This window comes from Pipra filicauda, unplaced genomic scaffold (genome assembly GCF_003945595.2).
Source record: "Pipra filicauda isolate LSUMZ 115617 unplaced genomic scaffold, ASM394559v2 scaffold7_size6619720_pilon, whole genome shotgun sequence".
Classification (NCBI taxonomy): domain Eukaryota; kingdom Metazoa; phylum Chordata; class Aves; order Passeriformes; family Pipridae; genus Pipra; species Pipra filicauda.
The window spans coordinates 3,799,737-3,823,247 of NW_024104976.1; the positions used below are offsets into that span (position 1 = coordinate 3,799,737).

At 35.5% G+C, this 23,511-nt stretch overlaps 1 protein-coding gene across 2 annotated transcripts in view; it reads left to right on the forward strand.

Annotated features, from left to right (window-relative positions):
• The window catches only part of UNC13C (unc-13 homolog C), a 133,749-nt gene that overhangs the window by 8,081 nt on the left and 102,157 nt on the right, over positions 1–23,511 (forward strand). For both annotated transcript variants that reach the window (XM_027736886.2, XM_027736887.2), the window contains exons 2-6: positions 11,190–11,212; positions 11,742–11,806; positions 17,398–17,467; positions 19,141–19,146; positions 22,273–22,344. In XM_027736886.2, coding sequence (XP_027592687.1) covers positions 11,190–11,212; positions 11,742–11,806; positions 17,398–17,467; positions 19,141–19,146; positions 22,273–22,344 — 236 coding nt within the window. The remainder of the gene's footprint in view (positions 1–11,189; positions 11,213–11,741; positions 11,807–17,397; positions 17,468–19,140; positions 19,147–22,272; positions 22,345–23,511) is intronic.

Below are 23,511 nucleotides of genomic sequence, written 5' to 3' on the forward strand. Positions count from 1 at the left end.
GCCAGTCAGTCTTGTTCCTAAGACAGTATAAAAGAGGTTGTTGATAGCAGTCATCTTTTCCCCTTTTTGATGTCTGCTTTTGTTATAACAAAAGGAACAGTTTGTCATCTTGTGGTAATTCTTTGAAATCTATAAGACCCTTCTGTTCTCACTACACCTCATTTCTTCAAGTATTTTGTTGTTAAAAAATTGAATATTAGCTTTCGTTTACACTTACCCTTTAACATATAATGGTGTTGTGGCACTATTGAAAGCTTAGGTGTAATTAGTTTTAAACAAGGTGTCTTGAACTAATACAGCTTTAAGTTGTTATAGTGTTGACATAGTTTATACACTTCAGGGTCACTTCACTGTAAACACTCACCAGAAGTCCCCCCAGGAAGGCTTGAAGCAGAGTTGTGGCTACACTAAGTTTTCTGTAAGTTTAGCATCACCCTGTACAAAGTAATGAAGGAAACTTTTTTTATGTGATCTTTTTGCGATGCTTTTCCTTCATTGAGCCCAATGGCATTTCTCATCTTTCTAATCTCAGGCCTAGTCTGATGGGGGGAAAAAAGTTAATGAGTGAGCGTCCTGTAATTAGTCTTTGCATCACTGGGAAAGAATAGCCCGGAGAAAAACACTTAGAGTTAATAAAAGGTAACAGCAATACCAAGCCTCAAGGTTTTCTGTTCTGTTTCAAAGTCTTGGTACCACAGTATTCAGTGATACAAGATTTTATTTTCCCACATCTCATTTCTTTATGGTTCGTTTGTTTTTTTTCCTACCAGGAGTGATGAATTACTTAATTAATATAAGGACTGATTGTATATTCGGTGTGGCCGATATAGTTCATCTGCAATGTTTAAGAATAATATATTCCCATAATGTATCATCTCTGAAGAGCTGGATTTGGGGACATAATACATTTCAACAGAAGTTGATTAATCTGTTGCTCTTCTCTTCGTATATAAATAATGTAAACAGGCAGATTACAGGGAGTTTTCATCAGTGTAAATTCCCTTCTGTGTTGACATCAGAAGCTGGTCACAATGGAGCAGATGTATTGTGTAAGCAGGCTGGGGAAGAAGTAGTTACCCTTGCTGTACATTTGAATAGATGGGTAGTACTGAGGAAACAAGATTTACTGTGAGTAAAGAAGTCTATTTTGGTGTAGTATTGAATGAACTACAGAATTTAATAATCCTATTTTTTCAGCTATCTTTGTTTCCTTTCCCAGCACTATGTTTGGGTCATACCTTGTGTTGGTAAACAAAATGATGGATGTCTTTAACTCCTTCTTTTTTTTTTTTTTGTAGGATAGGAAGCTGTAGGGGGGGAGAACAAAATACATTTTCAGATGATGTGGGTAGAAACTGGTAAATACAGTATATTCTTGCACTCAGCCTGCTTAGCTGAAATTCTAGAAAATCCTTTTTCATGTATATATATGCATACATACATGTGCACTCTGAAAATGTTCCACTAATATTACAGGATGTAAAATAGTGCTCTAGAGAATTATTAACCACTCCATGAATTCAGTCAGGGTGGTGTAGATGAACCAAAGTACATTGATTTGACTGAGTCTCATATGCTTGTTTCATAACACACAAGAGTCTCTGCATTTTTTTCCTGTTCCTGATTTCACTCCAGAGTCAGGCATAAGTCTTTACACCCTTCCCTTCCTATTTCTCTTCTGTCCTTTGATGGGGAAAAGGGATATCAGACTTAAAGCAGAAATGGCAGTCTGTTCAGCTTGAGATTGATAGGACTGTAGAAAGGTTACTTTAGAAAACTTATGAGAGGAAATCTAATCAGTTAATGATAAAGATTATATGTCCATCTCTTGTCTGTGAAGAAAGAGCAAGTAGTTACCTTCATCACCTACTCTAAAGTAAGGGCTTCATGAAAGGATGCTCTGTATTAGTTGCTTGCTACATGTTCAGTCTGTCAAAAGAGGGATTAGAGTAAGGAAAATTACACTGAGAGTTCTGATCATCATCTTAAAACTTTTACTATTCAAATAAAGCAAATTCCGATTGATAAGTTAGCTTTTCCCCATTGTTTCTTAGTAAAATTATTTTAAAAACCTGTTTAATATATCTTTCAGAAAACATAATAGTGTTCTCATGGCTTATTTTACTTTAATTCTGTAGTTACAGCATTCCTTCTTATCATAAAATCTTAGATTATAATGCTGCCTCTCTTTGTAAACAGGATAGTTATCAAAAAGATTGAAGATCAACAGTTTAATTTAGCATAGTAACTCCTGCTGAATCAGTGTGCATTAAATTAGGGAAACGTGTCTCACAACTACAGTTGTGTAACAGCCTCAGATTCCAGAAAAATTCTATTGCTACCAGATGCCCTTTTGCTAGAATACCTATTCTTTAATCATAAAAAAAACCCCAAATAAACTAACCGAACAAGTCAACACACACAAAAACCCAACCAAAACCAACCAACCAAAAAACTAAAAATAAATCCAAAACACACAAAGCCCCTCACATCCTTAGTCAGTAAGGTTTAGCAGGAATCTGTATTTTGGCTGTTTATTAAAAACAAGCAAAACAGCAAAACAAAACAAAAAAGCAAAGCAGACCACCCCAAATATTTTCTATTTAGAGAATGACTTCTGGTTTTAAGAAAAATAATTAACTAAAACTGCTAGTTTCCTTCATAAAAGAAGAAACTCTCTGCTACTGAGAGTTTTGAAAACTAGACAATTTACCACTATTGTCTCTGACTTTAGAATTCATGTAAATTGATAAATATTCATGCAATTTGCCTGCTCTTTTTGTGCTTAAACAAACTTAAATTTGATAGAAGTAAGAGGAAAGCTGACCATGAGTGTCAGTTCCAAGGTCTTTTTTATATTGGTTTTGCTGTAAAAATGAAGACAATATTATATCGCCAAGATTAAAAAATATTTCCTATTTTTATTTCTAAAATCTTTAACCATTTTCTTTAGGTCATTGTATTTTAGAAGTAAAGATAATACTGCATCATTTTGTAATGCAGCTTCAGGATAAAAGGAATCTCATTAAAGCAACTGGCTGAAAAAATATCCAGACATGCATTTAAAAGATGTAATGATTTGGAAAACACAAATTCATAAATAAGCTTAAATCTTCTTCTGGTGTATTGGTGAAATAGAATATTATAACAAAGTGTGAAAATTAGAGATTCTCTGTTTTGCTCCCTGAGGGACATTCTGATTATTTTCATGGAACAGGTACCAGACTTATTCCTTATGCACATTTTCCAGGTGATCAGTGGAGCACCTACAGAGTTGTGCTCCCTGGAACTCTAAACAGCAGAAAATATCCAAAACCTCTCCACTTCCTACTGATGCAAAATTATTGTTGAAACTCATGAAACTTTGTTAACCATGAGGTTTGACTTCTTGATGAGTGGAGAGTATTCTTCAGGTAGCTTGCATGATCAGAAGTTTTAGTAAATTGGAAAATAAAGACAGGATTGATTTACATGTAACTAATTCTATCAAAAAACATCAATGCATACATAAAGACATCTGCACTTTTGTATTGTTTAATAAGTACCATTTTTGTAAGAATTTTCTTCTGCGCTTAACTGGTGTAAAACTCTTACTCAGTCCACTAAAAATTACTAATCTTTTTATTAAAGCTGTGTAAAGAGAAGGTTTTCCAGGTAGCCCATGTCTCACAGTTGTGTTGCTGATAGAGCCATTTTAAAATGTTTTGATAAAAAATATGGTGTCTAAAAAGATAAAAGTTAACCAGAAGATATGAAAACGCAGACAATACTGTAATCTGTTTTCACTAAATTAGTAGTAGTAAAGAGCCAGCTGCTGACTTAACACATCAACAGATTCTCTGGAGCTGCTACTCAAACAGCAGCAAGTGATTTGTCAATGCTGTCCCAGACCCCTGAACTATGCACAGCTCTGAGTATCACCAGTGCAACTGCAGCCTCAGCAGAGGAATCCTTGTCCTTCAGCTGCACATAGGCCAAGATGGAATAAGAGACAGAGGTGATGAAAGTACTATTAGTGAATGCAAAATAAACCAGGAGAGAAGAATATTTATAAAATGGATGAGTATAACTAAAGCAGTTTTTAATCCTATCCTGTAGGTCTTCCTGTTTCATTTAGCACCAACAGAATGGAGCTCATGCTCCTCTGCATCCCTAAGGCAAGGGGGATACTGCAAACAGTGGAATTTTCTTTGGGAACTTTAAAAGGCATAGTGGTTGAAATTTCCTTAAAAAAACCCAACCAAACAAACAAAAAAAAACAGACCAAAAAAAACCCAAACCAAAACATAAAAGCAGATGACAAGGAGACCTGCCTTTTTCTATTAACTATTAAAAAGGATTGAGTAATTCAGAAGGATTTATACATGTCCTATGAGGCAGAAAAAGTCCAACAGAACCAAAATTTGTGCTTTGAATTCCAGTGTACTAGTCTATAGTTCTTAACATCTGTGTCTCTCTTTCATGTTTATGCATAAATATTCCAACTTATTGTTACTTTCAAGCTGAGCTGAAACAAACTGTGTAATTTGATTCTGGTTTTACCTATAACATAGAAGATGACAAGGGGGAAAATAATAATTTTTAATGTTTTAATCATTAAAATCATATTAGCATTGTGGTATTCCAAGTATTTTCCTTCTCTTGTGTCAGTTAAACCTGTTTGCTTATCAACAGAAGAAAATCTGATACTTTGTCTAATCTCAGCAAGCACACTGGCTGATGTCATCTTTTTATTCAGTGTATGATCATAGTCGTTTTTTCTTCCACTACTGTAAGTCCTGAACTTAGTTTGGCTTATCTAAATTTTTTAGCCTCCTAGTTTGGGGTTTTTGAAGAAAATTTTCAAAGTATTTGAGACTATTTTAGATAGTTCCTTAAATATTAGCTAGGAAGGTGATAAACTCCACAGGACAACTCCATACCAATAACAGCCATGAACATCCTACGCTGTGAAATATGTGACCATTTCTCAGACACTGCATTTTGATCTTTTGCTCTTGATCCTTGGGGTAGATATCAGTCTCGATCTTTAACAGTATTATATTTTTATGACTTATGGCTTTGCCACCGTTAGCATTTTATTTACACTTTTGAAACAAATCTCTGTCTTCCCAATTCACCACATTTGGTTCGGCCACTGGAATGTCTGAGTGGGATCCATATATTTTACTGATGCAGCCAAGCCAGATGTTGCTGTTCAAGATCACATCTGATGTGCTCAATGCTAATGGGCTTTCAGTCATCAGGGCCAAAAATAGAACTCATATGAAGTAAGCGCCCCAAAAACATTTGTGCTGTGAGCACTTGGGTCTCCATCACCAGCTGCTTTGGCCTTCTGATCTGCTCTTATGGCACTGTAAACTATTTGCTCTTGCAGGGGGATTCTTTGTGGCCCAAGGTGGACAGCAGCTCACTCCTCTGTCCCAGGCAGCCATTTAACATTCCTGCCCTACTGCCCCTTCTGTCTATGCTGTACAAACCAGCTTGCATGTAATCCTCATGTTCAGCGTGAAAAGAACCAAGGGACATGCTGTATTTGTAAGAGTCATGAGGAACTACTCTCACATTTAGTGTCAAACCAAGGGGCTATTTGCTTGGGTTTCTTTGGAAGTCATGCAATGAGACTGCAGCTTGCAGGACTATGATACAGCTGTCCAAGTGAAACACTTGGTGGCATTGCTAGCTGTGTGATATGGAAAGACTTGCAATAATCAATTATCTGTTTACTTTCGTAGCAAATAACTAATTCCTTGGTTACATGTACTGTTATCATATGTATTGAAGGAGGTAAAATATGCTTCTTTGTCCTTTATGGGTAATGTATGCCTTGTCATACTGATGTTTCCTGGGGTTAGAAGAGATTGCTTAAAATGCACACTGTCTTTTACTTATCATCACTCAGATGAGCCAGAGACTTTCAAGAAAACCTGGTCTTCAAGAGGATGGTAGTTTTTTGAGACCACCACATTCTGTAATCAAATAGTTCTCTTGAAAGTTTATTCTTTTAGAAGTAAATTCCAGAATTTGGTAGAAGAATCTAGTAGCTGTTGAAAAACAGTAGAAAAAAAAGCCATTTGAAGTCTAATGGGACTCAATATCTAAGTGCCAGAGATGATCTTAAAGCATGTCCTTTTGTTTCAGATTTGCAGACCAGTTTATTAATAAAGACACAAATGCACTTTTCATCTTCACCAAGCTGACCTCCTGTTTGGCTCTCAATGTATCCGCTAGTAATTTTTCTACATCACTGCTAGTAAAGTGCTAGCAGCAATTCTTCTATTTCTCCTGTCAGCCAAGCTTTATTCAAGTTTGACCTTCTCTTTGTCAGACAAGCATCACTCATCTCCCATGATGTGCTAGCATTAATATTGTCTTTCAAGCGTTATACAGTATCTTCCTAGAACAAACTCCAGCAATACAACATCCTCTAGGCTTGCACAGCGTGATGTTCTGTTCTGCAGTGGCAATAATAGCTTGTGGGTACAGCATTTATTATTTTAGCATGGCTTAATTTGTGTCATTGTTTCAGGCAGACAATCTATTTGCTTCTATTTGAACATGGTTTTTCCTCCATTATTTCCCTTCCTTAGCAATACATGCTGATTAGAATTGCCCAGCTCAGCCTACAAACTACTTCTGAAGACGAGGACTTTACACATGCTATTTCCAGGGAACAGCTGTATTGTTATCTAATTCCAGCAAGTATTTTGTCTGAAGGGTTTGCTTCCAGGAATGATGTAATTATCAGTCAGTTTGACATTCTCGCAGCCACTTCGCAGAACTAAAGATTGAAATGGTACTTGGAAAGAATGATGAACTTTAATTCTTTTTCCAATTTAGTGTTATGCAATTACACACACTTCCAGGAGTGGAAAATCAAGGGTTTGATTCATTTCCATCCTGGCCTTTCCTAACAGCTTAGATTTTTAGAACCTTATTACAGTTCTTGCACTGTGGCGGGGGGTGATGGTGAACTCAATTTTTGCAGTCATTAAAGAAAGAGGAGTGTATTGGGACTATGGTCTGCTGTTCAGAAAAATGTAAAAGTGAAATAATGACACAAGCCTTGAAGGATCATTATGATGGGGAGGGAGGACAGAACCATTCAAACCTCTTTGTTATCGATATCTCTGCTGATGGATAAGGCTTATTGTCCAGTTGTATTTCTGATGGTATCACAAGCTACAAAAGCAAAGGTCTCTAGGTTTACTTCTACATCTTCATTGCTAATATATATTTCATACTGGAAGAATCTGCCTTTTCAGCATCTTTCACAGATTTTTTTTCTCAGAAGTTTGGGTATAGGAATTAGTTATCTTGTATGATGAATTCCTGTGTTGTATGGTGAATTACAGATGGCAACATTGCTACTAAAAATGAATAAATTAGACCATGATTTAATTTGAAAACAGTTGAGAACCGTGTAAAGTTAAACTTTTCTAAGATCTGTTACTTTTCAGACTAAGTTCAAATAGTAATTATGCAGCATTAATAAGCACTTATTGGAAATTTTACTTAGCCTTGGTTTAAACTGATACAGGGATAGAGAATAACCTGGGGGCTTATTTGAGGGTACTGAAAGAATACCAAATAAGCCTCTCTCGCTCCACCTCCCCATCCTCACCATCTGGGGATGAACTTACCTCGGTGGATACTTGTGAACCATTTTCAACAGAAGTCAGGATTTAGTGGCTATGCTAAATATTATTCAGCTTTTTAATACCTGAAATTTATTAATGGAAATTTAAAGACTAATTTTAACTAATTTCATGTCTAGTTACCTAATTAAATATAATTAACTGCATTTTCCTTTTGCCTTCAATATTTGATATTTGTAAATGTAATGTTCAGTAGTATGCAGTCAGATGACCACCCTGCACTTTGTCATTCCACTACATGAGTGTGTATATGTGGAGTGCACAGAGATAAAATAGCAACAACTAAGGAGCACTATCACTCCTTGGAATTTTCCTATAATTCTAGTAAAACACTCTCTTGTTATCTAAAATGGCATATGGTATAGAGGCATAACATGAAGGCAGTTACTGGTATTTCATAATGTAGTGAATTTTCACTTAAAAATCTAAGGAGCAAACTAATTCAAATAAAATAAGTATCCTATAGGGTTAACTAAAGCAACCACTATTTACACTGCTCCTAGTACACTCATAACTTTTTTAGGTTAGTTTTTTGAATGTGTGTATGACAGAAATGAGTTATATGAAGATAAACTCTTTTAAGTAAATCATTGTCATTCAGCAGTATAATCTGAGATGTCTGGCCTTGAATCTCTGATTTGAAAGTACCTTCAATGGTCTCTTATATAATCACAGTTCATTTCTTATCTACATCAAGGAATGTTCCTGTCTATTCTGGTAGCCTAACGACTACTAAAGTGAAGTGCTTGGTGACTCTGGACACTTCCTGACTTGGTGCTCTCATACAGGCAGAGAACACTTGCACAATTCAGATTATTTCACTCATGGTGAGTTCAGAAGAAGCAGTAAACAATGAAGAAGTTTTCAAACTGATTTAGTCTCTGAAGATGCAGTCATTTGTTACAAAATAGGAGATGCTCTCAAGATTTCTTTTTGGGAAATTTGCGTCAGTTGTCTGCTTTATGCAATTTCTGTTCAGAAAAGAGACCATTAGATAGGTGGGGGTTTTTTGTTTCTTTGTCTGTTTTTTTGTATGTAGCAACTGCAAAGAAGAGCAAGTTAAAAACCACATTTTCTCCCTAATTTTTGATTGTCACTCTCCTTCCTAAATTGAGGCACAATTAGGTTCCAGTAAAAGAAGCATAGTGAAATTTGATGAAGTTGGCTGAGACCCAAGAGAAGTAAGGAAAATTTCATATGTCCATCTCTCATGCTCTGAAATACAAGATTCTATTTAATGTGGAAGACAAGTCTCAACAATTTTTAAAATAACTTTCTAAACAAGTGAATTAAACATAGAATTCATGTGATTCTTTAGACATCTTGTAGCAAAGTACCTTCACATTATTTAAAAATTGCATTCCACATAATTTGAGATTTATTATGTGTCTTTACGTGACAGTGTTACCAGTGTTTTGATTAGACCTTCTAGAAAGAAGGTGTAGGTTGCATGAACAGATTACGATGAGGCTTCTTAACTTACAAGGAGTGTCTTGCTTAAAACTCCCCTCAACCCCCTCATTTCTCTTCACCTTTTGGACCCTTCCTTTTTCACAAGTGTGAGAATTCATGCAGTGTCAGTCTCTCCTACATAGAATCCTGTTGGTATTTGCTCTCTTGCCTTTTCTCTCACTCATTTGAGCAGGTGCTGCTCCAAAACTCTGGTTTTAACTATTCCTCATATTTTCTTTTGCCCTCATAAAAGCATATTTCTATTTCCAGCCAGCCCAGTTCCAGTCATCTCGTTACTCCTGGCTCTGCTCCCACCCTGCCTATGAAATGCTGTAATAATTTTGTAGTGGGACAGTTGGATCATATGGTTGTCCAAATCTTCTTTATGTGCTCATGGAGAAAGAGTAGCCAGTCATATCTGATGTTGTCAGACAAATACATTTCACAAATAAATAAATTTTAAAAAGGTACTTTAAGAGTAAGCTCATTTTTATAAATCTACTCAGTCAAATGAGGATAATTTGACAACTGAAACACTATAGTTTCATTTAGCCAAGACTTAATTTCTGAGGCTAAATGAAAATTCTACCGTTTCAGAAGAGAGGGTAGGGAAATTTTGAAGTGAAAACATCAGAATAGTTCACATCCCAGCAGCAAAATACCTTAATGAATTTTTCTAAAACATGAAAATAGAAATTGAGATCATGTCCATTTCTATTCAGGAGATGAACTATGAAAATTACCAATTCACAGCATATCAAGCAGATATACTTGGTGCACAGAGATGTGCTTACTGTACTTTCACTAAATTGTGGAGTTTACTATTAATAAGAGTTTTAATTTAATATTATGTAAAACTCAGAGCATTATTTTGCCTCAGGTCAAGTAGCTATTGTTCATTCTTTTAGGCATGCTCTTTCTAAAAGGATTGTTCACAACAGCAGTGAAGGAAAGCTAAGATCTGTATTCAAGCACAGGAAAATGACAAATTTTGTGGTCTAACAAAGAAGAAGAGACTGTTGCATAGCTGGATTTTCTGTGCATTCCAATTTGGTGTTGTGACATTGCTAATACCTAGCAGCTCAGTCCTCTTTAAACTTTTTGAATAATACAAAATCAGATATAATTTGACCTGTAAAACATGTTTTGAACAGTTTGTCTCCAGTTTCTATTCTGCCCATTCTTGTGCATGTGCTTTGCTTTGATTACATAATTAGCCTTTAAATTAGTGGCATAATAGAGCCTTTTAGTTCCCTGGATTGTCACTACTGTACTGTATTCAGCTTTACATTTACCAGCATATTTTTTATATATGCATTTGAATGTGATATTTTCTTGCAGATAAACTGGTTTAAAAATGAAATGTGGCACACATTTAAGATGTAAATTATTGTTTTGTAATGTATATAACCTGAGATATCTCCAAACACCTCAAAAATACCCTAAGTATTTAAAGGGTTCATAGAATGTGTCCCCCCTTTGGGGGAAAAAAGTGGAAAGATCAGTAAGGTGACAATTAAAACAGTTTCATGTATGCACTGTACTATAAAATGTGAAAGTGAATAAAAAAGGGGTAGATATTTCTATCAGCAAATATTTTCAGTCTGATAGTAAATGTGAATGCATCATGGTTTTGCATTAGGCAATATAGAATTATATATGTCATATACTTTCACAAATGTGGTTCTTCTATTGGCATTGGGGATAATTTCTATCAATATATGAGTAGCTGTGATAGAATTATTACATTTCAGGAGTTGGAGCAGGGGCTGTGGTGTGTTTATATCCTTGGTAGAAACAGTTTCCTTTTCCTTGAAAATAGACCATTATTTTTTCGAACACTGCAACTGCAATATATATTCATTAATATTAAAAATATAGTTTAAAAAAACAATGAAATTAAAAATCATGTGGAGATGGGACACGGTATGTAGATTATATACTATCCACACAGTTTTTCATAAGATTCTGGTCTACAGAATCCAGATTAAAACAGTGATAGATTTTTATGGCATAAGATATTTTCTCAGAGTCTGTTTTGTCTAACCTATATTCCCCTTCTTCCCAATTCTCTTTCAGATAGCGGTTCTGTGGATGAAAAGGTTTAAAATCACCTATTTGCTATAGGGATCATGTATTTTGTTGATGTTTGTTTGTGACTTCGTTGACCTATTTTGTTCCTTCATTTTAGTTGTGAAATCTGCATGGTTTTTTTCCCAGCTTTCCACTCTTTTGTTCTCCTTTGAGTGTATTGCAAATGTGTTGCATTTATAAACAGGATAACCCTCACTGTTGTGCTTATCATAATTACCAACACAGGGGTCTGCTGCTGTCAAACATGATATCTCATATTTGCCTCTAATTATCATCTACACCGCATTCACTATAGGACTTAAAGGACAACAGCATTTGGGAAGCAATACCTTATCTTCCCATGGGTTCTTCCAGTGTGTTTCACTAAATGCTGAATGCTACCAAAATGTATCCCAAAGGAATAGCTATTCTAGCTTTGGCCTGGAGCTGACCCTGCTAAACATTTTCATATGTCTTATATGTTTGATGCAGTTAAATTCTGACCCAAGCTTACTAAAAGCAACCAAGTAACTGTACTTTTTTTGGTCTCTATTAAAGGCTCGGTTAGTAAGTGGAAGTTCCTTGGATGCTTCCAAGCTTTATGCAGTCCAGGCATTTACTGGGTGAGTACCAATATGACTTTGAATGTTGTTATTTATATCTGCAAAGTAGTCTCATAACATTGTAGTATTTTTTCTAAGTTTTCTTATTTTAAGAAATTGCATTATTTTAAAGGGAAGATACACAACAAAACTGACCATGTCTTCTCCTTTTAATTTTTTTAATTACTTATTTTTTTGTGAAATCAATACAACAATTCGGGTGCCGAGGGGACTGGATGACAGATCTTTTTACCTTTTTTTGCATATAAAATAGATGCCCTTTGAAGCTGTAACACAATTTTGTCTTCATTCTAGTAAATGTAATATAATGCTAGTAATATAATGTCAGTCTAGTACTTAAAAACTAAAAGGTCAAGGGAAAAAGATCTTCCAGTTGGCTGAGTGTGAATGTGGCAGAAACCAGAATATTTTACTTTGTTGTCTCCAGATGAAGTTATCTTGCATCTAATTGTAGGGATCCCTTCCTTTGAGGAAAATCTCTCCTTCCTATTTTGAATTGTCTGGAAAGGGGAAGAAGTAAAAGTCATTGGTAAATTTATCAGTTACATTAGTACCTAATTAAAAGGGATATTATCATTTTGCTGGCACACTCTGAAAGCACTTTTTGCTATAGATATGCTTTGTTACAAAGACAAGGTGATGACATCAAATTAATCATTCCTCTTCTTGTTTTTATATCTGAAAGGCTGTACAACAGATGCTAGATACTATGAAGTTTTCCTGGTTAGATTCCTATGTTTTGGGGTGGGGGTTACCCTAAAAGGTATTTATGGCATTTATTCGCTTAATGTAATTCACATGCTTCTGTGGAAGGTATAGTTAAGGTAACATTTGTACTTATTGTTAGACCTCTAACAAAATTAAGAGCATTCTCCAGCTTTTCAGTGGCTTAGGGAATTTCCATATAGTTTGTCATATCTCGAAGTCTTATGTTTCTGCCTTTCCCAAAGCACAGAACCTTCAGAATTGCTGTAAAGGTGTGAGGCCACATGTGACATCGGGCAGGATTAGTTGCTCAACGTAAACCAGAAAAGAAGCAGTTTAACATCTAGTTATTGTGGAATTTAGGAGATCATTTTGTAAGCAGACTCCAAGAGTGTAGGTACTGACAATCAGGTATGGATATCTATGCCTACAGGAAGCTGTATGTGACCATACTGTTTTGCCATATGCACTACTTTCCATAACCAGTTACTTAAATACTATTTCCTAATAGATGTAGGCCTTTAAAAAGTAATGTACAAGAGTGTATAGAATTCTAATTTTTTGTGGGTTGCTCACAAAACAGTCTCATAGGTGTTAGGAGAACTTTTGCTACTGACAATGACTGTACAGACTGAAGGTGCTCTTTTTATGCCCTCTCTTCCAGTCACAGATGAATAAATTCAAGTACTGAATCCCCTGAGAATAACATATGTCAATCCTTTGTTAGGACATCCTGTAACCACTGTATGGGATGACTTCAAATGACTGACAATAGCTCAGTACTAGCTTATGTTTTTAGATTAAACTTTACTTCTACTACTGACAAGGGTAGATTGGGCCTCTCCCCTTTGCTGTCTGCAATATCTTTTTTAAGCCTCTGTTTCATTAGGCCTCCCTGAAAACAGTTATGCAATTTTCATTTAACTTCTCATTCAACCAAAGAATGCTGTCATTTCAAAGATTTCTGTGGCTCTGTTTTAGTGACACTTCCCAGTCTACTCCTGCATACAAAAACTAATCCTAAATTCCAGGATCCCTCAGCCTTTTCACTGCAGTTTTAGCTATGATTCTTTTTTCCTCTTATGGTCTCCAAAACATGTTACTGTTTGAAGTGAGGGCAGATTCTTTGCTTCCCAACCAGTGATACTGTGCTCTGTCTATACAGAAACATCTCAGTTGCCTCTTTTCTGCCTTGCTCTTCCCTCTCTGTCATAGCACAAAGCCATGAACCCACCTCACATGCACATCTCACCAACACATCCCACGTCCATGGCAACACTTCATTCTCTTCAATGATCTCCACTTGGCTGCATGAAATGAGAGAAAAGCCAGGACAAAAAAAAGTAAAGGCAAAGACTAAAGACAGCTTTCCTGGGTTTCTCATCCCACCTCTCTGTTAAATGGCAAAAAGCACCACCTTTCCTGGGTCTTCCATACCAGTATCCTATAAGAGCTTCTTCATTTTAACTTTCTTCTTCATTTCATTGAAAATGAGACACTTTAGAGTTCATTATTCACGTATTTTTAAAAAGTAAAAGGAGGTCAGCTGGGTTTTTTGTCATGAATCTTGGGTAGTGCTGTTTTACTTTTTCCAGAGATTTGGTCTGTACTAATTTACTGATTGTCTGATGGTGAGTCAGAGACTGATAATTTTACACATGGCCTAATCCATTCTGAAATTTGTTAATGATACACAGATTGTGCTCCATGCAGATGATTACTCCTTTCCTTCAGTGGCATGCTCTCAATGGTAAAACAAACTTATTTTTCTTGGGCTCCAACAAATTCAAATACATTATTGTTGTGCAAAATGTCTTCAGAAGCACATAAAAGATAGCCAGTATTGAAGATTTTTTTCATGGCTTGAATAATAACTTTGATTAAACTTCACCATCTTCTATGTCAAAGTACCGTTGGCTTATAATTGGGCATAGGGAGAGGAGTAGAGAATTTAATTTATAACCTATATTAACATGAACAGTTTTTCTATGGCTAGTCTTTAATGTTCCAAAGATTGTACACAAAGACCAATATTTCATTGTCAATACAGCATTGCCCAGTTTGTTAGTTCTGATGAAGTAGCTATTCTGTTTTTCAATAAAATTTGATCTCACAATCCAGATCAGTATATTAATCTTTACTTCCAGCGATAACCAACAATCTTTGCATATTTACGGTCCTCTTACATGTTCTTGGAAGGATCGATTTGTCCTTATACAGAGAATTTGTGCATGGGAGGATTTCTAGTTTACATCCCCAGAATCGGGACTTTTTCAGTAAAGATGCAAGAAAAAGTCCTACGTAAGCAGTTCTCCAAAAATAAGATTGATTTCAGCCAAGAGGCAGGAGATGTTATTGTCTTCTAGGAGTTCATCTGGTCATTGATTCATTGCACAAGAGAAAGGAGGCAGTTTCCCTTCACAAGCTGCAGTTTCAGATTGCAGTTCTTCCCTCAAATGTGTTTAGCTCCTTCAGTCTCTTAAAGGTATTCAGGTGAATAAGCGTGTATGTGTAAGAATTTCCTGACATTGCCAGATTTCAAAAATTAATTGCAGAGAAGTTGCAGAACCTTCTGATGGAATACATCAACTTCTTGGTAATAGCTATGGTACCACCCTGGTATTGTCACAAAAGATGGTGAAGTGCATTTAAAACCAAAATATTTAATGTCATTGATGTTCCACTTTGCAGATGATAACTGGAATGAGTTTTAGTAATACGTTTTCAAAATAACAAAATGGGTACCTCTTCACCATATATAACTTATAAATAAATATTTGTTACAGCGTAGAGATGCACGGAGGAAAAAGCAGGTCAAGATATTTCTGCCAAGTTGAAGTTGAGTTGAAAATCACAATGAAAAGATTGTGGGGGGAAGTACAGATTGAGTAGAAGATTAAGCTATTTAAAGAGACAGAGGTGTGAGTTGTGACAGATTACTGACTGAGCATAAATTACACCACTAATGTCATAATAAAATATCTTTGCATTATGTATTCATCTGCCTTTATTCTGTCATTCTTGCTGTTCCCTCAAAAGCCAACCTTTTCTTTCTTTGGTAACATCATCAACATGCTTAACTCAGACATAACTTTTTTTCCCCCTAAAAAGACTGTTATTCATTCTTGAATTTGGATTTTTTTTCCTTGCTGTGTGCTGCTCCTTAATGATCAGTAAAAGGAGTTCAGTAAGAACCTCCATTTCACTCACATTTTATGTTACAGAGCAAAATAATAGATGGAAGTGATTTTACAGATATTGTCTGTCAGAAGTAGCTCTTTGTGGCATAAGAATTCCTTATACACAGGGTGAGTTTTATTTGCTGCTGATAGAACTGCTCCTGAGTACCAAAAAAACCTGAGTTTATCTCTTAGCCTCCATACATTTACTTTTCACGACCTCAGAAATGTTATTTTATTTCTGTCACACTTTTGATGGGTTTGTAGGTCTGGAAGTTGCAATTTGGGTCTACTTTGATCTTTATGTTCTTGAAAAAAATTCTAGTATCACAACCCTTCACAAAGACTGTTCATATCAAAATATAAAGGAATTGAATAAACAGCTTATGAATTCTTTCCCTATTTTAGATGATGCAGGGGCATCAGAAGGGGGTATGAAAGAAACATATTATCCCCTGAATTTATAGGGTAAGAGTTAAGATAGTGCTTGGAAAGTGGTAAGGCTCATAAGTGTTAAAATAAACTCTCCTATGCTCTAAGTGCTTTACTGACTCAACTAAGATATGAAAGGCATGACCTTTTTTTCTCTTGTAACTAGAAGGAACTCTGCAAATTAAAACAGAGGGATGCCTTGATTTTAATATAGGAAACTTGGGAACTTTCTGTGCAAAAAACTGTGTCAATACGGACTTGATGCATTAGAAGAATTAAATTGTAACATCTACATCCAACAGGAATCCTCAGCCAGAGTCTTACCTTAGATATAGAATTTGTCAAATTTTTTGTCAAAGTTTGTCAGGTGGTGTGGGTGGGGTGTGGGGGTTGTAATCCTCAAGTCACCGAAGGACTACCTGGGACCGAGTGCTGACCCTTCAGTTATCTCTCTTTTCACCCCAAAATTGTTTTGTGTACGAATAAAATGAGGACTTTCAGATGATAAACTGTGTTATACACCACCTTCTCTGAGAATATATCTCTGAATTAGATCTGGCAAGGTATGTAACAATCTTCCAATATCCAATGCAGAAAACGTTCAGGAGGATAATACCTGTGCTAACTGTTCTGAAGAGTCAGGAAGAATGAGGCACATTGTTATCTCTATCACTATGTATTCTTTCAAATTCTATTGTGTCAGCCTTTTATTCTTTGAAGTGATTACAAGTTGCTCTTTGCTGCTGTTTCCAAGTTATATGTGAGATCTAATTGGAGTTTAATTGTGTGCTTAATGAAAAAGCTTAAACTGGGAAAGAGAAAATAATGATGGTCACCATGGAAGTATCTTAAAATGGGACAAGCTCTGTTTTCCACATTCACATGGAGATGTGAATCTGTGACTTTGCTAGATAATGTAGTCTTTATCAAATTTATTACAACAATGATATTCTCTGCAATGTTGGACCGCATCTCAACTACCAGATATACAAGACCTGATGTAAAGCTACTGTTCTAACTTTTAAATTAATGGTAAAAAGTTTTAGGAGGTATTAAACAGCCTTTCAGCTACTCTGCTTTGGGTGAATGCCAGAAGTAAAAGACAGCAGCACCAAGAACACTTTCACCAACTTTTTGTAAGAAATAGAACATTTACCTTCTTTAGCTGCTAACTGTTAATTTTGATTTTATCTGTAAATACAGATATTATAAGCAGTTCTTAAGGATGCAGACTTGTAAGCCTCGTGTTTGTATTTTCTTCTTTCCTTTCTGCAGTGGACTGTATGGCATTGACAGCATGCCAGACCTGCGCAGGAAGAAATCTTTTCCCATTGTTCGAGATGTGGTGAGTGACTCCTGAAACTGGTCATTTGTTTGTCAGTTGTCTACACCTTTCTGGTAATTACTACTGTGCATGTGAGTGACAGTTTGTCAACAATTGTGTTAGGGAAAATAGGTATCTTGAGAGAATGGATTGAGGCCAGTAAAAGTCAATGAGGCAGTGTTATAATGGACTAGATAAGTCTGAATATCTCAGGGAATATTTAGATATTACTTGTGTAATCAAGTAATGTGCATTTCATGCAATAATAAACTGCCCATTCTCATTTTAAGTTAGCTTATGAAGACAGGTGCTATTAAGGGTTTGGGATAGTGATTGACTTGATTTGTTTTGATACTGAAAGAGGAAGAAAGTTCCTTTTAAAAAGCAGCCCTTTTTCACTATGAATATTTTAAAGGTTTATGCGTACTTTTGGTACAAGATGAGGCGTGGGGTTTTTAACAGTCATCACGGACAATAATAGTCTAGAAAAATAAATTTCAGAAAGGTGAAAAGAATGGCAGTTCCTTTGAGATTTATTCTGGCTTCCAGTCTAAACAAGATTAAGTAGAATCTCTCTACTCTGAAGAATTTTGAGTGCTATTCACATTTCTCTATTTCTTTTCCTAAAGTACAGAATTCATAATTCAAGAAAATCCATACTTAGTCTCTGATGGTGGTGAGCCCCCAAACCAATTTTTCGTTGTAAAGAAATGATGGGGACTTAGCCTAAGTAAATGTTACTGGAGCTGTCACTAAAAGATCAGCCTTTGCTAAATCATTGCTGTGTTTTCTCAGCTACACTGTTCAGTGATACACTGTGCTATCTGAACAGTCAGAAAGAGAAAGTACAGCAACCATTTCAGGGTAGAATTCCTTCTGAAATCAATGAAATGTTACAGTGTGTGACATAGTAGTATTACACAAGTATAATCTACTGCCCCATTATGACACATTTATGCATATTAAATGACACTCTGTTGTAATTGTTGGAACTGTTTGCAGAAAAGTATAGCTCAGAATTCATTAAGACATCAGAATGTTAATTATTCACTTTGAGAGGAGTAACACTTTCATTTTATTATTCTAGTATGTCAGTGATTGCTGCTTTACTGTCCAGTCCCTGGAGGATAACTCCTCTTGAAGGAATTCTATCTTTAATAAGTATAAATTGCAGAGTTTTAAAACCAAAATTCATTCTGAATTTGAGTCATTATGGACTTACAGTATCATTCTTAGCTATGTGTTCTTTAACTATATAAATCTTTAAATGAGTAAATTGTATTACAGTTCAGTTCTACATCTGTAAGCCTAAAAAACTTCTACCAACATTAGAAGAACTTATTTCAGGCTTAGTGTAGGTCTTCATCTTTGAAAGATTATTTGTATTTAAAGGTATATGTTTCAAGCAGCCTCCTGCAAGCTCTGAGCTTTCAATATGTTCCAACACACCTCATTTAAATCAATGACTTAATGATCAGGTCCTTGTGAGATGCGATACACTGTAAATGATCCTTGTTTTATGCTTACTTCTGACTGTTTCACAAAAATAGAGATAATATTGCTAGAAATGAGTGATATACTCTTTTGATACTGACTGAAATAGATATAATTTCATATATATTTCTGTTGCAATAAATCTGACAAATTATTAATATTCTTTAAAATTTCTTTCCTATCTTGGCTGGATTTTTCAGGCTATGGTAAGTACTTTTATACTGGTAAATGTTCTAAAATTATAGTAAAAACGTTTATGAATTTCGTTAATGTCATATTTTATTATGACCTTGTATTGGAAAGTAGGAAAAATATTTTATGACCAAGAATTTAATCATAAGGAATGTCTTGTCCTCTGCATCATATATACCAATATTATTAGAAAGGTGTTAAAAAGGTGTTGATGTATTCCAAATATCCTTTCTAATGATACAAGCAGAACGTTTAGCACCCAAGCATAATGCTATTGAATTATCACCAACTACAGTATTTCAGAACAGCAGCATTTTACTTATGGACTTTCTCTTGCAGATGCAGTTTATTCTGACAGTGATACCTAAATGGCAATAACCCTTGTGATTTTTTTTTTCACTAAAATCCCTGTAAATTTAATCCATATGACTGTTAAATATGCTGGTTTATCACAAATCCCTCTGGACATCACTTTCTTCCAACATGACAAACACTTGATTAAGAACAACCTAATTACCTGTTTTCTATTAGGTTTTGTTATTTTATATAGGGCACTGTACTATCATTTTAGACACACTTCTGATTAAGGAGCAAAATGGTAAAGTTCCACGATTCCGTGAGTACCCATTGGGAGAACTGAGCTTCAAGGACACAGGACAGGGCCAAAATTGCCTCCCTTTTTTCCTTTTTTCTCATGGGAAATGATATCTGTTTATTGACTTCTGCTGATGTCATGAAACTGCAGTTCTGCTGGCTCATGTACTTGGATGAATTGCTGGAGGACAGAACACAGTAGCAGTCACTGCCCCATAATCCAGGTTAATGTTATTATGCCCTTTTTACTCCTGCCCTGACAAGTCATCCACATTGTTCTCTCACTTGGAATGACTGGAATTGTGCAATTGAGACCTGAAAGGATCAAATCCCTTTCTAAGTATAAGGGACATGAAGTCTACAGTTCAAAACTATAAAACTAGCACACTGGGAGCAAGTAGATATAAATGCAAGACTTTGAGAAGAAACCTATACTTTAAGAGGGATCAAATGATGGATGCTTTAAAGTAATTTTTTTTTAACCTGAAACTCTACTGATTATGAAAATTATTTCTGTTCTTCTTAATGATCCCATTGCATTTTTACTTACCATTTTTTATTTTGATGCACGGGTCCTGTAGCATTAGGTTTTGTCACAAAAAGTTTGAAACAGCAAAGCCTCTGGGCTCTGTTTATCTTTCCTGTGACTTTGTCAATCTCATTGGCACACACTGATGGAATTTCCCATATTCAAAGAAATAGAATGAAAAGATGGTCACAGAGAAGTAAACAGAATTATTTACTCAATAATAATTGAATGGGAAAACTGATAGCAAATTAATGGCATAGAGAGGGTAAACTGCTGAGTTTAAAAGAAAAAGAAAAGGAGGGTTCTTTGCATCCCATCTTAACTGTAATAGCACAGTGATAAATCAAATCAAATATTACTAAACCAAGGGTGACTTCTTACCCTATAATTGGTTTCACAAGATTAATAATTTTGTGTCAATCTGCAAGTTTAATTATTATCAAGAGAAACTTATTGAAAATTGAATCGGGGGAAGTGAACATTTAAAATTAAAATTGAACAGTCTTAATATATCTAAGTAAATAAATAAAAATCCATTTTAAATGTCAGTGTTTAAAATGATAAAATGGGAAGAAATTAGAATTGTCTCTTCATCCAAAGATTAATGATGCAATTCCTCTGTTGATGTGAGCCTGAATTGCTTCTGACCTGGTATGTATTTCAGAAAAAAATGTCATATGCAAAATATCCCCAAAACTTTTGCTGTAATAGCTCTGTAATGGGGAACTACAGAGACACACTGCACAGTTAGGTGAAAATTTGTATCCCCACAACAAAAGCAACAACAGACTTATGGTTGGTTAGTGGGTGGTGTCATTGATCTGCACAGTGCTGGGCTGTGAGGGCAGCAGTGCATGACAAAGCAGATACTGGGTGACAGAAGAACAGAGATAAAGCACAAGTATAGGGACACACATGGGATGATTTAGAATAGGGGGAAGGAAGAATGAGAACAACATTGCAGGTGAAGTGCAGTAATAGAACAGTGTTATGGTTGATATTTCACACAGTGAAATAAATCTTTCTGTCAGGCCAAAAGGAGTACTGATAGCAGAAGTGATATTCAGATTCAGAATATTAATTGGAAAACACACAGAACTCGTTTCACCAGGATCTTTTTCCTTCTCATCATTATACTTGCTAATTAATTCTCAAGGAACTGTTTAAATTTCAGGGATATTGCAATAAGGAGTAGAAAATTTCATTGTTTATTGTATATTAAAAATACTTTATTTTGAGTCGCTTCGTATGTACTGTACTAGAGCAAACGAGATTGTCTCTACAAGCCAGTGTGTAGTATTTGGAACCAGGAAGTGTTCATAAACCAATAACCTCATGTGACCAAACGAGGACAGATTGCAACAGAGTTCCAGCCTTTTTTCTTGCCTCCAGGAACCAGAGTATTTCTCCATGTGTCCATATATCCATATAGAGAAATATGGATACTATGATCCATAGTATCAAATTAATATTGTCTTTAAGGAAAATAAGAATTTAAGGTTTTTCAAGGTCTTTTTATTTAAAACAAGTAACACTGTTATACATATGCACAGTTTAAAAATGCTCAGTGAGTTACAAAAATCATCCACACTGACAACTTGAACCGTAAGACTACTGCAAAATGATCTCCCATGTTGCTGCAGGCACAGTCAGCTTCCAAATTAGGGCAGGATGCCTATCCTTGTACCACATTAATTTGGTTGGCAAAGCGGAAAAACAGTGACAGCCTGTGGTTTAAAAAAACTAAGTCACAAACCTCTGAATAACAGGTTTTCTATTAGAAATGGCAGTTCAGCTGGGCACTGCTGAAAGAAACAGTAATGATGATGGAAGGTGTACTTCCATTATGTACTGAAACCTTAAAAGTTGTGGGCTGCAAACGTTAACTAAAAGTTTTTGGAACTTCTGCAGTTTTGTTTATATCCAATAGCATAATCAAGTGCTAATTGCCTTCCATTAGATTTGACAGCTGGTGTTACAAGTATAATTTTAACCATTTTCCATTTGCCTCAAACAGACACTTGCAGCTCGAAAGTCTGGTATTTCCATGGCCATGCTCACCCGGACCTCCATAAACACTGAGGAAATGGTAAGTGTGTTCAATGACACGTTTAAATCACTTAAACAATGGAGACATTTTTGTTAAAAGATCTTTAAAATTTATTTCAGCCTTAGACGCTCCAAACTGGATGAAATTGAGTGTGTAAATATTCCATTTATTGCGTAGGAACTTTCAGGCATCCTGAGCAGAATTTGCTGCCTGATCCACAGTTACAAGGCCAGGTTTTCTTCTGCTGACTCACACCCATGACAGTCAGAGGAGACTGAGCAAGAAACCTTTGTCTTACCAAGCAGTTATTTGGGGGAAGCATTTTATACCATGCTTTACCTGCAGTCTTTCAGCATCTTTATGTCTTTATCACATCATGGGTGCAATCAGAATGACAGGACTCTGCAAGAAGGTTTCTTTGTGATCATTATTTTTTCCCAGTCCTTATGGGTGGCTGGGACACTATTTGACTTTTTTTAATGTAACTCACACTAATAACACATCATTCTTGAAGAAATGTTTAGTTCATACAAAAAGTGACCACAAGAATATTCTGAAAAATCATATTCTTATAGCTAGTAAAACCTGTGTATTGTGGTTTCCCATTATTGACTTCACTTAGATTTTGAAAAAGAAATTTGTTTGAAACAAAACCACAAAAGGTGTCATTTTCCTCAGGAATACTTAAAGTGTGATGCAAGAAGATTTACATGGCTAAACTAAGCAAAAGGACTAATTTGAAGGAATATAGGCCCATCTCGTGTTCCTTAACTTGCTAGTGCATACATAGCCTTCTAAAATATATCCTACATTGAAGAAAAATGAGGTGTTGAATTTTTCTTACACAGTTGTTAAGCTTCATAGTAAAAGAATGGAAGAACAGAATATACTGACAGGTGTTCTGGGAGCTGAAACCCACAGCACAAATACACACACGTCCATCTCACCTGATTTATTGTGAACTTTCTGTGCTTATATGGTAATCATAAAGTAACAATTTGGTAGTGCTCAGGGATGGATTGCTGAGGTAGAAAACAGCTGGTGTTTGAAATGTTCTTTCAGTAGAAGAAGGAGTTATTTTATTCTGCTATCTCAAAATAGTAACAAAGGTTGACAGAATGAAAGAGAACTATTGAATCTTAAGAAGTTCAAGGCTGAGAGAAAATTATACAGAAAAACTTACACCATGCAAGTGGTACAAAAAAA